General features: G+C 35.9%; 1 protein-coding gene across 1 annotated transcript in view; it reads left to right on the forward strand.

Moving 5' to 3' along the window:
- LOC126968400 (juvenile hormone epoxide hydrolase-like) overlaps positions 1-15,806 on the forward strand; it is a 38,143-nt gene that overhangs the window by 5,985 nt on the left and 16,352 nt on the right. Inside the window, exons 2-3 of the mRNA XM_050813414.1 lie at positions 12,406-12,591; positions 13,681-13,908. Of these exons, the coding sequence (XP_050669371.1) occupies positions 12,415-12,591; positions 13,681-13,908 (405 nt within the window). The 5' untranslated portion in view covers positions 12,406-12,414. The remainder of the gene's footprint in view (positions 1-12,405; positions 12,592-13,680; positions 13,909-15,806) is intronic.

The following is a 15,806-nucleotide window of genomic DNA, read 5'->3' on the forward strand; positions in this document are numbered from 1 at the left end:
AAATTTTCACCCATCTACGATCAACAGCTACTTTTGTATCGCGATTTTAATATCGGCAATACAACGTTTGCTGGGTCAGCTAGTAATATGTAACATTTCTGATCGATACAAATATCAAGTTGAAATTTACCATTCTACTCAAGAAAAAATAATCACAGAGGAAGTATTTTCTAGAGAGGCATTTTCTTAATACTTCTTTGTTTTACTTGCTTTTGTACATATAGCTCATGACGCGAGTTTCATGATTTTGCTGCACCCAAAAATTTGCTTAACGCGCCTTTCATTTCAATTTGTATCAGAGGCCAATTTTTTTCTTTTAATTTTTATCACTCTGTCTGTTTGTCTATTTGCTGCTGATTCTTAAAAAGGCTTTACTGTTTGGTAGGATTATTTGTGTATGTGTGTTGATGAAATGAAAGGATGTCATAAATTGTGAAATGACTGGGCTAATGAGATATAACATCATGCAATGCCGCTAAGAGTTGTGTATGTTTCAAGAGTTCTAAGCGGCACTTCATTGTAGTTAATTGCATTTCAAGTATCAAGTATTTCTCACCGCCAGCTGAAAGTTTTGTTCACCCCGTTACTTATTCTCATAAAAAATGAAGTTTCAAATGCAGTTTTCATGCAATTTAATGATTGTTTCATTCTAATCACAAAAAATAGCAATTTTTATAATACGTCGAAATCTCTGGGGGCAAAGTCGCGCTAAAAATTATTGTCAAAATAATGAAATATATTTACAAGGTCTGATCAAAAAATAACCGTTATTTTAAATTTTTTCCAAAAGTATTTATTTATTCATCAATAACTATCTAGTCCCCTTTAAAGTAATCCCCCTCAGATATAATACACTTATGCCAGCGTTTTTTCCAATCCTCGAAACACTTCTGAAACGCGCTTTTTGGTATCGCCAACAGCTCCTGTTTCGATTTTTCTTTTATCTCCTCAATCGTAGCAAAACGCCCTTCTAGACGCTTCCATTGGGATGATAGGGCTTTGTTTTCAAACTCAGAGCTTGAACGTGAACCCATGATTCGTCACCTTTTTGAGGAAATCTGGATCGTCGTTGACGATGTTCAACAGCTCCTGAGCGATGTCCATGCTACGTTGTTTTTGCTCAAAATTTAGCAATTTTGGAACAATCTTCGCTACCGCACGTTTCATGCCTAAAACATTCGTAAAAATTGCTTGGCATGAGCGGAACGATATGCCAACATCATCAGCAACCTCTCTGAAAGTTATTCGACGATTATCCAAAATCATTTTCTTCACTGCTTCAATGTTTTCATCGATTGTTGACGTGCTCGGGCGACCAGGACGAGCATCGTCATTGACATCTTCTCGGCCTTCCTTAAACCGGTTATACCACAGTTGAACTTGTGTTCTGCTCATAGTAGGCTCGCCAAACGCCAGAGTCATTGCGCATTTAATTTCATTTTTTGCACAAAACTTAATACAGTTTCTTTGATCCATTTTTTCGAATAGTAAAAAATCGAAGAGCATACCAAAATCCGACTAACCTTTTTATCTGTCAAAAACAAACTGACTCCAAAATGGCTGATATTGCCAACATATATAACAGACATGTGTACCAACATAACAGAAAAAAAATGCGAAAATCGAACATATGAAATTTGAAAATAACGGTTATTTTTTGATTCTGATCAAATATACGAGGTCTGCCTTGTATATTTCGGCAAATATAAAGGTAACCGTCGGTAATCCTCGTAAACTGCAGATAAAATACTTAATAATAAATATAATAATAATAGCCACAGAAATAACATTCACTCTCAGATCATTATTTTATACAATTTGAACCGCTATTTTAAGCAATTCACGCACACTAACACAAAGTGTCATACAAATCGCGAGTGTAAGACGTAGCTTGTCACGCACACTAAACTAATATTGCTGGTCTGTTTTCATAGGTTATCTAACAACAAGAGAAGAGTCTCTTTCATCATTTACATCCGCTCGTAGAGAGCCCAAAACAGTACGAATATTGTTATAATCGGGCGAGAATGCGTTATTTATTTGGTACTTACGCATATGCGAACAGGGGGCCTACACTTAAAATCGATATACGATATATCGTGGCATGGCAAAAATCAAAATATCAGTCTATGGTTACGATGTTGTTACGATAAACGAAATTGAATACGAACATTTGTTAGAGAAGGATAGGTGCGATATATTCGGGGTATTATCGTATCATTCCGAAAATATCGTTGTCGATTTTGCGAGTAGACCTCCTGAACCGTTGTATTTCTTGCGTTATAAACTGGCGCAAAAAATGTCTGAAAATCCATTTGTGAAGTGTTGTTTATTAGTTTGGCTACTCAATAATGAAATAAAAAAGAAAGTCGTAAAATGGAACTCTAACCTACTTCAAGAATTTTTTTTGCCCTTTGTAATCGAGTATATTGAATAATGAATTAAATATTCTTAATGTATTTTGGTTTGAACTGATGGTATTGTTACCAATGCTTTATTTTATTTTATTTTATTGTAATTGGAAAACTTACAGCTAAATACAATAATAGCTAGGAAAATATTTACATAGAAGGCTATTTACAAGTTTTCGCAGATATTTACTAGCTAATTACATAATAAATAGTTACTAGATTAATATTAACAAATCGAGGATAACAAAATCTGATCTAGCAATATGGTAAAAAGAGATTCGTTGGTTTATATAAGAATGTTATCTATTATAGATAAAAAAATAATGCAAACACGGACGTGCATCTACATGCACGTGTTCAATAAAGGCTGACATTTATTAAATACTATTTTGCTTAGTCTATAAATATATTAATATACTCTTCAGTCTACACTGTATTATGCTTAATAATAAATTTATATAAATTCTTATTTAACTTATTATATTATATAAATTTAGGCGTTATTGTCGATATTATTCGAAAATTTTTTTGCTGAGCTGGTGTTTTAATTTCGTTACCGTTGTATTAAATAAATCTATATCTATGCTACAGTCTCTAATAATGTCATTATAAAACCTGCATGCCCTTAAAATGAATGAGTTTTGTCGATAGTATGTTGATACTATTGGGACATGTAACAGTTCTGGTCTTCTAACTCGTGCGCCTGGGACTCGTAAGCATATGCGTTCTAGTAACTCTGGACAGTCTATAGTTCCATTTGCGATATTCAGTAGATATAAAAGGTCGGCTATTCGCCTTCTCTCATATAGTGGAAGGATGTGGAATTTCTTGCATCTGTCTGTATAAGAGAGGATGTATATTTTACTTTTAAATTGTAGATGCCTGAGAAAGCGTTTCTGTATACGCTTATGACGAGTTATGTATGTGTTGTAGTTTGGGTTCCAGACTTGTGAGCCGTACTCGAGATGGCTTCGAACAAAAGTACAATACAAAATTTTTAAAGTTTTAATAAGGTTAAAATCGGATGTGACTCTTAATATAAAACCAAGTGCTTTTGATGCTTTGTTAATGATATTATCAATGTGATTGTCAAATAATAATTTAGAGTCAAAGATAATTCCTAGATCCGTTGTTGAGGTAACTCTTGTAAGTTGCGATCCTTTAAGTTTGTAATTAAATAGAACCGGTTTGGGTTTTCGAGTAAATGAGCATATGTAACACTTATTAACATTTAAATCTAGTTTATTATGTGTACAGTATTCTTCAAATCTTATGAGATCGTATTGTAGCTTAATTGCATCTTCGATAGACGTGATTGTAAAAATTATCTTCATATCGTCGGCGTATAAAAGTATCTTAGAATTTAGAAAGCATTGAGAGATATCATTAACAAAAATTGAGAACATCAATGGAGCTAGTAATGATCCTTGTGGGATTCCAGATGGTATTTCCATCGTCAGGGATGTATAGCCACCGAGCACTACTGTTTGGCACCTATTACTGACATGACAATGACTTTGAATAACTAAAACTAACTAGTAATGAAGTAAAATATAAATATACAAAAAATTCGATAGTTTTTAAATTGAACCCTTAATCTTAGGTATATATAGAATTCTCGTGTCTAGGTCTTTTTTACCAATCTCCTCCGAAACGGCTAAACAAATTTGTTTGAAAATGGTTACCCACGTACACACAAATTAAAGTGGTTACACACTGAAAATGTTTAGAACTGGCCAGCTAGAAACATTGCTAATGAAAACTTTTTTTGAATTTCAAATTTGGAACTCTTTGGTAACCTAATGTAGTATATTGCATTCATTTGTCATTTGTTTTTTGTGAATTGGCGGCAAATCTAATACTCTTGTTACACGTGAAAATTAACCTAACGCGAGAAAATTTTCAATGTCGATGATTTATTATCACTTTATTTGTGGGCTTACTCAACAACAAAGCTTTTATAGGCTGCGGATTAGCATTTCTTAATGAAGCCCCATCTCGTGCCACTATTTACAAATGGTTTAACGAGTTTAAGCGTGGACTCAATCTAAAAGCTCTCAAAGTAGCAATCTCAATGATGATCCGCGTGAGGGACGTCTACTGAAGATAACATCGGTGCTGTGCGACGAGTCGAGACTGTCGAGACTGTGGTATGAGTCAAGTTCAAAATATATTACACGAACATTTAGGCGTCAGGAAGCTTTGTACCAGATGGATTCCCCATACTTTAACCGACGACCAGAAACACCTTAGCATGGACTGGTGTCGCCAAATGTTAGATAAGTTCAACGGCGGTGACTCAATTGCTGTATTTGACATCGTCACAGGTGATGAAAGCTGGATATATTGCTACGAACCCGAAACCAAAAGACAATCTGCTCAGTGGGTATTTCCTTTCGAGGATCGGCCAACTAAGGTAAAGAAAGGAAGAAGTCAAGGAAAAAAGATGATTGCCTCATTCTTTGGTCGGAAACGTCATTTCACGACAGTTGTGCTAGAAGATGGAATACAGTTACTGCAGACTGGTATGTCAATCGCTGTTTGCCTGTTGTCTTCGAAAAAATTCGACAGAAGCGCCCTCGAAGCAGGATCCTCCTTCACCACGACAATGCTTCAGCGCACTCCGCAAAACGTACTGTTGAATATTTGACTATGGCAGGTGTCGAGATAATGAGTCATCCGCCATACCGTCCTGATCTGGCGCCCTGCGACTTTTATTTATTCCTAAGAACTTAAGATCAACAAGCAGCCAATCAGCCAACATCTATTTTTCATACCCCTAAATGATAAGGGTAACCCCTAATTTTTTTTTTTTTTATTATTTTTATTTTATTTTGATTCAGCATTAAAAAATACACACAACTTCAAATTTTCACCCGACTACGATCAACATCTATTTTTGTATCGTGATTTTAATATTATCCTATTCCATCCACAGATACGCAATATAATAATGCGCGGATTGCAAGATGGCAATCGAATACAATAATTATTGTAGAATCGATAAATTTTATGTACGATCTATTGATAGGTATCTGAGAATTATTTATTGATCGTCATCTATTTATTATACCCCAAAAATTTTAATTATTCATTCTAAAGTATGAAACAGGCAAAGGGACACAAAATACATCCAAATCTTGAAATAGATTTAGTTTTTTTGAATAAAAACCAGTGGCTCCTTTGCACAGGATGCCGTCTAAGTTATGGGTACCACAACGGCGCCTTTTTCTGCCGTGAAGCAGTAATGTGTAAACATTACTGTGCTTCGGTCTGAAGGGCGCCGTAGCTAGTGAAATTACAAATGAGAGTTAACATCTTATGTCTCGAGGTGACGAGCGCAATTATTGTGCCGCTCAGAATTTTTAGGTTCTTCAAGAAACCTGACCGGCACTACATTGTAATGGGCAGGGCGTATCAATTACCATCGGCTGAAAACAAAAAATCATTTATAAGCTTATATAGATTATATAAGTATATAAATTTAACTCATCACTTATTTGTTATAAAAACCAAAACTACAAAATCAGATATATCCATTACTTCTGACTTTGTTTTTAATGTCACACTGAAAACAAAACCATTCGCGCATCGTTAGAACTTAGAATAAGCAATGAAATGAAAATAAGAATTGAAAGCCTTAAGGAACTACCTTGTTTTACCTATTTTGTTTATACTATATATATTGTATTATTAAATACTTTTATAAAAGTAGCATGTTTTTAAAATTGCATAGCGGTTATAATTAGCACGGGTAGGTAGCGGTTTATGAGAGACTACCCGCTGCCGATAAACGGAACTGTTTTTTTTTCACGTATGGAACCCTAAAACCTTTCATCTTGCTATTCCGAGAACTAATATTGGTCTTCACTCTCCACTGCAGCGCTCTATCAGATCATTTAATGAGCTCCTTAATAATAATTTTGACACCATGGATATGTTTGGGATATCGATGCTACAATTTAAAAGACTTTGCAAAAGTGTTATTTATAATAGTTTTTAATTACATATATGGTTTGTTTGTTTTACTCATATTCAATATAAGAAATAATTTGTATTTTTAACATTTATTCTTTAAAGTACTTTGCGTTTTTTGTACTAAAATTATCTTTAATAATACAACAGAGCTGTACATAAACCTGTAAGAAAGCTATTCTGTTCATAATGTTCGTTTTACCAGTGGGAGGCTCCTTTGCACAGGATGCCGGCTAGATTATGGGTACCACAACGGCGCCTATTTCTGCCGTGAAGCAGTAATGTGTAAACATTACTGTGTTTCGGTCTGAAGGGCGCCGTAGCTAGTGAAACTACTGGGCAAACGAGACTTAACATCTTATGTCTCAAGGTGACGAGCGCAATTGTAGTGCCGCTCAAAATTTTTGGGCTTTTCAAGAATCCTGAGCGGCACTGCATTGTAATGGGCAGGGCGTATCAATTACCATCGTCTGAACGTCCTGCTCGTCTCTTCCCGTATTTTCATAAAAAAAAACTTATTTTTGTTTAGTTTAGAATAGCTTGTTGGTGTGTCTATAATAAATAAATAAAACTTGTGATAATAATTTAATGAATAAAATAATAGATCGAACGGATTGATATGTATTCTATACTTTTTGGTCTATGTTTCTTAAATATCAACATTAACATGTTTTTCAATTTCGAATATATCCTCATCTAGAAGTTGCAGTCATATTTATGTGCAAATTCTCGTTATATTAATTAGCATAGTTGATATGCAGAGAAAACAAGTTTACATTTTATTTTATCATATTGTCATAAATAAGATATTCAGAATAGTATTTATTTAAGTTTTCTTTATGAGAAAATGTGACGCGACCAAGAGGTTCACCTGCTGGTGGGTGATTCACCCTGTCCATTACAACGCAGTGCGGCTTAGGATTCTTGTTTTTTTTTTTAAATGAAAATAAGGGAAAGACGAGCAGGACGTTCAGCTGATAGTAATTGATACGCCCTGCCCATTCAAAGTCAAAGTCAAAGAATCTTTATTCACTGTAAAACTTTATAAGTTATTTAGTGCAAGTCAGGATGAAGTACAAAAGTTACAATAGCATTCAAATGAGTTTAACAATATTCATTAACAAAATATAGAACATTAATTCCAACTACCTTTATCATTCAAATAATCTTTCACATTATAATAGGCCTTAGATGTTAATTTATTTTTTACGATACATTTAAATTTTTTAATAGGTAACATTTTAATTTCATTTGGGAGTTTATTATAAAATACAACACAATCCACTTTAAAAGATTTAGCAATTTTACGGAGCCTAGTAGATGGAATTGCGAGTTTATGTTTGTTTCGAGTATTGACACTGTGTACATCACTATTCTTTTTAAATTGGCTAATTAATATTTTTATGGGCGTATAGGAGGTTCTCGTATATGTACTGGCAGTGTACTATCATAATATTTATTTCACTAAACTTTTCTCTCAATGAATCCCTTGAACGCATTTTATAGACTGCTCGAATTGCTCTTTTCTGCAGCACAAATATGTTGTCAATATCTGCAGACCTACCCCACAAAATAATTCCGTAAGACATGACACTATGAAAGTAGCTGAAATATACAAGTCTAGCCGTTTCAACATCTGTCAGCTGCCTAATTTTTTTTATCGTAAATACTGCAGAGCTAAGTCGATTACATAAGTTTCTTATGTGAGCACCCCATTGTAGCTTAAAGTCTAATGTAATGCCGAGGAATGTTGTCGTTTCTACTACATCAAGTTTGTCATTATTAATTTTTATAGGTGTTGGTTGGTGCTTTATATTTGGAAGTGTAAACCTTACACATTTTGTTTTCCTTTCTGTGGGAAGTAATTTGTATGAGTTTTTCCCTCTCTATGGAGGGAAGCAGCATTTTCCACACAATAATCAGATCAAAACAACAATACTTTCCAAGTATGAGAAATGAAAATAATATTTAATAGTTAACTAATGGACACAATATAAGAGCAATGAATAATTAATATAATGGTCAGTGATACAAGGTTCAGGCAAAATGTTTTTGGGTTGTTACAAAAAAATATAACACCAAGACTAAGGTGGAAAGCGAAGTTAGAGGTGGTTCTTCTCCATTTGTCACTTTAACTATAATTTAATAATAAATAATTTAAAATTGTATAAAATATTGTAATAAAATGTGTAGCTAAAAATTAATTGTGTGTGAAATTGAGGTGAAAATTACAAAATTGGGTTCAAGGTATGATATCTAGGTTAAAGCTAGCTAGCTGGTTTTTTTTATGAAAATACGGGACAAGACGAGCAGGACGTTCAACCGATAGTAATTGATACGCCCTGACCATTACAATGCAGTGCCGCTCAGGTATCCTTGAATGCCCAAAAATTCTGAGCGGCACTACAATTACGCTCGTCATCTTGAGACATCAGATGTTAAGTCTCATTTGCCCAGTAAAATCACTAGCTACGGCGCCCTTCAGACCGAAATACAGTAAATGTTCACAAATTACTACTTCACGGCCGAAATAGGCGCCGTTGTGGTACCCATAATCTAGCCGGCATCCTTGTGCAAAGGAGCCTCCCACTGGTAGCTAGAGGACCTTTCCTAGCCTTAAGGAATGGAAGAAAGGAACTGAAAGAAGCAGAGGTAGGAGACCATTGGCTTCGGAACATGGAGGCCTAATCGCTAGACCAGCGACTTGTTTGTAAGGAAGGGGAGGGCGGACGAGCGTACGGCTGATGTTAAGTGTTCACCGCTGCTCTTGCAACATCAGAAGAATCACAGAGCTGTCGCCGGCCTTTTACGGTAGGTGCAGTCGGAGTATGCGCGTTTCTTTGACAGGAAAATTTATTGGGAATATATATATATATTTATTTTAAATGAATGAGAGGGGTTAGGTTCGGACCCCGGAAATCTAATCTGTAGAACAATAATTGGCTTAATTCACCTAACAGTGAATTAGTAATATTTATCATGATTCGAATTAAATTTTGGTTAAATCTTATGTGTATAATTAACCCCCAAGTGACGGATATCACTTTAAAACTAACAAATTACTTATCATAATTTTAATTTTGTTTTATACATTTACGTAATTTACACAACAAATGTCATGCGTTTGTAAACTATAGCGATTCATTGGAAGTAGAAGACGCTCCATAGGTCGTCTATTAGTTTATAAAAAAATTAAGATACTTATGTTATATCATAGGGTTTATAAAATTCATCAATAGCAACTATAGGTCATCTTGCAACCCTATATGTCGGTTTGGTGGATGGAACAGAATAATATAAAAATCGTGATAGAAAAATAGTTGTAGATCGTAGAAGGGCAACAATTTAAATTTGTATGTATTTTTCAATGCTGAATCATAATAAAATTAAATTAAAAAAATTGACAAAAAAAAAAATTGGGGTGGACTACTCTTAACATTTAGGGGGATGAAAAATAGATTAGTAGCCGATTCTCAGACCTACTGAATATGTATATAAAATTTGGTAAAAATCAGTAAAGCCGTTTCGGAGCAGTAAGGTAACTAACATTGTGACACGAGATTTTTATATATTAGATTATATTCATAAAAATCAATACTAATAATTATTCTCTTTAATCGTTCGTTAATACTGAATTTTCTCGGTTATTCTGGGATGAGGACTCTTGTTTGATATAGTTAATAAGATAAGAAAGTTAATAACAACTAAGTGATTTAATTATTTAATTTAATTCATTAATTTGTAATGTTTCTGATAATATTATTTATATTAGCTTTATGCGCTTCTTCAACATATAAAATAACAAGTTTGCGCATCACGAATTAATATTATCATCGTAATGGTAGTTCGTATATATTTTGGTAAGCTGAGGCGACCTCCAGTGTAGATATAATCATGTTGTGTTATTTTAAAGGTACATGTGACATATGAAATGATCAAGATTGCACAAAAACACTGCAATTGACTTGAGATCGAATTTTATTACTTGATTCACGTCATTAGGGACAGATCACAGGGGATGCTTGCCGGTAGTTTTAACGGTTGATGGAACGGAAGCTGGCCGGATGTCATTTCTAGAATGAAGAAGAAGAATCTCATGGCACCAGCTAAGATCAGGCTGTGTTGGAAGCAACTTGTATTCTCTATAGAAATCAGCCAGTATCAGCCCGATCCATTTGACCGCGTGCAACGCAGAGCAGCTTGAATTGTGGGGGACCCAGTGCTCTGTGAACGGCTGGATCACTTGGCGTTGCGTAGAGACGTCGCTTCATTGTGTTTACTCTACCGCATTTATCATGGGGAGTGTTCCGAAGAGCTATTTCACCTGATTCCTGCCGCTGAATTGTAGAAACTGAATTGCCGCTGAATTGTAGTTGAAACCATCTGGATGTGTAGCGGTACTCCACAGTTCGGTTTTCAAGGAGCTTTCTTCCACGTACTACAAAGCTGTGGAATGAACTTCCTTGTGCGGTGTTTCCGGGACGATACGACATGAGTACCTTCAAAAAACGCGCGTACACCTTCCTTAAAGGCCAGCAACGCTCCTGTGATTCCTCTGGTGTTGCGTGTGAATGTGGAAATGTGAGGCGCATGTCCTTTTCCATAAACAAAAAAAAGAAATCCCCAGAAAACTCAAGTTTGTAGTTCTACCACAAAATGACCCAGGTGTCGTATCACCATTCTGTCTCGCCGAGTAAAGGTTACGGGATCTCAAAATCTCGAGCGATTGCCAATTTTGGGGTCATCTGGGAAGCAAAGTCAAATTGAATTTGAAGAAACTGAAGGACATTTTTTTTAATGAAAATAAGGGATGGGACGAGACGAGCAGGATGTTCAGCTTATGGTAATTGATACGCCCTACCCATTACAATGCGGTGCCGCTCCGGATTCTTGAAAAATCCAAAAATTCTGAGCGGCACTACAATTGCGCTCGTCACCTTGAGACATAGATGTCAAGTATCATTTGGCCAGTAATTTCAATAGCTACGGCGCCCTTCAGACCGCACCACTGTAACGTTTACACAATACTGCTTCACGGCAGAAATAGGCACCGTTGTGGTACCCAAAATCTAGCCGGCTTCCTGTGCAAAGGAGCCTCCCATTGGTATTTATGAAGCATGGCAATACTTCAGGAATGCATTGTCATTCTAGAGCTTTCCAAACGCAGCCACATATGGTGCGGTGCACTATAGTATCAGCCATACCATTTGCCTGCGTACAACGCAGAGCTGCTCGAATTGTCGGGGGTCCAATGCTTGGTGAACGATTCGATTACGTGACGTTACGTAGAGACATCGCTTCAGCTTATGCTATTGACATATCCATGACATTTGTTACGGATAGTATTGAGAAAGAAAAGAAAAAACCAAAGAGCTGTTTAACTTGATTCACTTGAAATAGTGCTGAAATATAGAAGAAGATGTCCCGTAAGTGTATAAGTATATATCATATCAGCCGGACGAAGTCCACTGCTGGACGAAGGCTTTCCCCAGAAATCGCCACAACGATCGGTCCTGCGCTGCCCTCATCCAACCTATTCCAGCAATCTTGACCAGACCATCGGCCCATACAAATATTTTCCGGTACGTGGTCGCCATTCGATGTCTTTCCTGCCCCAATGGCTATCAGCAGTCCGTCGAACTATGTACCCTGCCCGATCGTCTTTCGCGAAATTGGATTGTCTAAGTGGATTGTTTGTCCATGGTAGGCGAACTCATCAACAATGTCGAGAGTAGGTAGAATTCCCAAGTGTTACGGGAGTAGGTGCAACATGGACATTTGACATGATCTTTGTCTTGTCTATGTTCATTTTGAGACCTACTTCATGGGAGGCTGTATTGAGGCCACCGAGCAAAAGGCATAAGTCTTTTATGGTATTAGCCATGATTACGATATCGTCTTTGAATCGAAGGTGAGTGATATATTCGCCGTTGATATTGATGCCCAGTCGTTCCAGTGCAGAAGCTTAAAGACTTAAAGACATTATATATTTTAAACTGTATTTGAATAATATTTTTAGATTACGAAGATGTGGTGGATTACAATAGCTGTGTTGCTGTTTTCTGTTATTGCGTGGTTCGTGTTAAAATCACTTTACCCCGGTGCTCCGCCGCAACTGGACCAAGAAGAATGGTGGGGACCCAACGATTTAAAAGGAAAACAGGACACAACTATTCGACCGTTCCAGATCAAGTTTTCTGAACAGGTTAATTATAAAATATTATTTTATACAAAATGGACACAGGCGCACGTGAAATAAAAACAAACACTTTCGGCTTCGGTCTTCTTCGTTTAAATATCGATCGATTAATAATGTGAGTGAGTAATGAAATCCGATTGCACGATTTTGAACTTATTTAATTACTTAAACAATCAGCCAGCCTGGGACTAGATTAAGACTATCTTATAGAAATAGCAATAACACAAGGACATGATATAAGTTATATATTTTTATTTACGGGAATACTTTCTGGTGCCGTTTCTTTCTGAGAGCGCTTAGTTTCCAAAGCGGTGTAATGTTTTCATTGACAGCAGAAATAATTCAATATTCCTAAATCATATTTTAGAAAATAAATGCCCCTTCTGCCTTCTAGAACTTTCCACCACTTTTTATCAAGTAACTCACAGACTCGATTTACCTTCTATTCCATTAAAAAACAATTTTAGTTCTTATCATATTTGAATTTGAATTTTATTCTGACTTAAGCATGAAAGCCATTCATTTGAATGCTCTCGACATTTGATTTAATATAATCTCGTTTAATCACTTAGTTACATTTGTTAAAAGCAGGTATATAACAAAATATTACGCTTTTTTAGTATTATATAATATATAATAGCCCTTTAATATAAGTGGGTAGTTGTCCCATTTTAGGTCTCCTGCAAAACGTTTTCAGACCTATAAAGCGTCACTAAACTCTTCTTCTTCGTCCGATTACTCTTTACAGAGCAGTCGTGGTCACGTCGAACGACGAACGATTCTACGCCAGTTATCCCTGGCTGTTGCTTCTCTGGCTCACACAAAAATGTTCTAACTTATTTATTACTACGGCTTAACTCATGACTTCACATCCCGTCTCTTACTGCGGACTTGTGCTCGTAGTGCGCGGCTGGACAGAGCGAGAGGCGGGTTATCGCGAACCCACTACACTCACCCTGATAAAGGACCTCCAAATTGTCCGAAACTAGTCGGTACGCTCACCGATAAACCGTGAGTAAAGCCGTAGTAATAAATAAGTTAAGAATGTCTTACGAAAGTTTTAATAATTAATGACTTATAATTTTTTTCTATCAGATGATTAACGACCTGAAACAGCGTCTCAAGAATCTTCGGCAGCCGGTGCCTCCTCTGGAAGACCAAGCATTCAAGTACGGCTTCAACAGTAACCAGTTGTCGTGTTGGATAAAGTACTGGGCGGATGAATACCCTTTCGCTGAGAGGGAGAACTTCTTAAACCAATACCCACAGTTCAAAACTAATATACAGGGATTGGATGTGCATTTCATTAGAGTTACACCTGAGGTGAATCTTAATATTAGTTAGTTGTTAAAGGTTGAGGTTAAAGGTTATCAAATTAAACGGGCAACTTTGAGGACTTATGAGTTTTGAGCCTTTTTTGTGCTTTGATATGACCTAGATATAGATTTTATACATTTTCAAAAACGAATTATAAAAAGAATGGCGTGAATTTCTCGGGGTAGCCTAATTCCCTAGAGGACGCGTCCCCAGGTGGCGGATAGGGGAATCAAAAAAAATCAAAATCAAAATATATTTATTTTCTCTCACAATAAAAACTTACAATACACAGTTTATTAAAATCTACATTGATACATTGTTATAATTGTGAGTGACCGGCGGCGCTTGAAATAGGTAACTAAATACCTGTGCTACAAGTCACCGGGCCCCCAAAGCACATGGTTCAAATGATGGAGCGAATATACAAAAAATAAATATATTATAATGAAATTTAATTAGATAAACAAAACTTAATTAGATTCAGAAAGTAATTGGTGTTAGTGTAGATGATGGTTATGTGAAGGTGTGTGTGTGTGTGTGTGTGTGTGTGTGTGTGTGTGTGTGTGTGTGTGTGTGTGTATGTAGTGAGTCAGTTCAGTTTCAGTGTAGTCCAAGTGTTTCAGCCATTCAAATAGAAGTGTTTTACTTTTTTGATAGTTTACTTTGTGTAATTTAAACTCTTTATTTATCTTATTAAACAAAAAGTTACCTAAATAACACGGGAATCTATCGATAAAGAATGTATTAAATTTTGGTACGCTAAATAGATTATATTTAATACGTCTATTTTGGGCTTCCTTTATGTCTTCCACATTAACCAGATCATGAAATCGTAACATTAATCTCTGAATGAAGAGTTGCCTCACAGTTAGTACATTACTGTCTTGATATAAAACAGAGGTAGGATACAAAAATGAACGGAAATTACTCACCTTAAGGATGGCTCTTTGAGCTCTTTCTACTGTTATCAATTGAGTTTTTGCAGCACCTCCCCACGTGTTAATACAGTAAGAAACTAGAGATTCGCACAAGGCATGGTAAATAATCTTCATTAGTTTAGGATCTGCAGAATGACGAATATTTTTAAATAAGGCTATCAGTTTACGAATTCGCGTAGTTAAAAGAAGAATATGTGGTTCAAAAGTTAAATTATTATCTAAGATGACACCTAAATATTTTACTGTTGTAGTTCTGTTGATAATTGGACAATTACATGAAGATGAAGTGGACAGCGCAGTACAGGAACAAGAATGAGCTATGATATTAAAACCATCTGAAGGTTGGAAGTTTTTTTTAATTGAGAAAGTCATATCGTTCGTTTTATCGGTATTTAAGCTAAGGAGATTGGCTTGAAGCCAGTTAGAAATTTTATCAAAACCAATTTGAGCATTTACATAGGCTTCGTCCCAACTCTTTCCCCAGAATATGCAAGCACTATCGTCGGCGAATGTAATTATGCGGCCGTTGTGTAGTGACATGTTACATAACTGGTTGATGTAAACTAAAAAGAGAGTTGGACCGATTATACTTCCTTGAGGGACGCCATAGATAACATCGCGAGGCTACTGGTGATATTATCAATACGCAAACACTGAGATCTCCCCTTTAAATAATCCTCAAATAAGTCCAACTGGTGGCCTCGTACGCCTAACTGGTCGAGCTTTCTTCCCTGCAACAGTGTTTGTTAGCTCAGCAGTAGATCGAGTTTTCCTAAATCCGAACTGATTATTAGATAAAATGTGATTTTTTTCTAAGTAATTTACAAGTCTATTATTAAGGATTCTTTCAAGTATCTTAGAAAGGGTAGGAAGTATAGCAATAGGTCGATAATTTTGGATAACTGTCTTTTCCCCACTTTTATAGATTGGTGTTATAGCTGATTTCTTAAATACGTTTGGAAATTT

Source organism: Leptidea sinapis, chromosome 15 (genome assembly GCF_905404315.1).
Source record: "Leptidea sinapis chromosome 15, ilLepSina1.1, whole genome shotgun sequence".
Classification (NCBI taxonomy): domain Eukaryota; kingdom Metazoa; phylum Arthropoda; class Insecta; order Lepidoptera; family Pieridae; genus Leptidea; species Leptidea sinapis.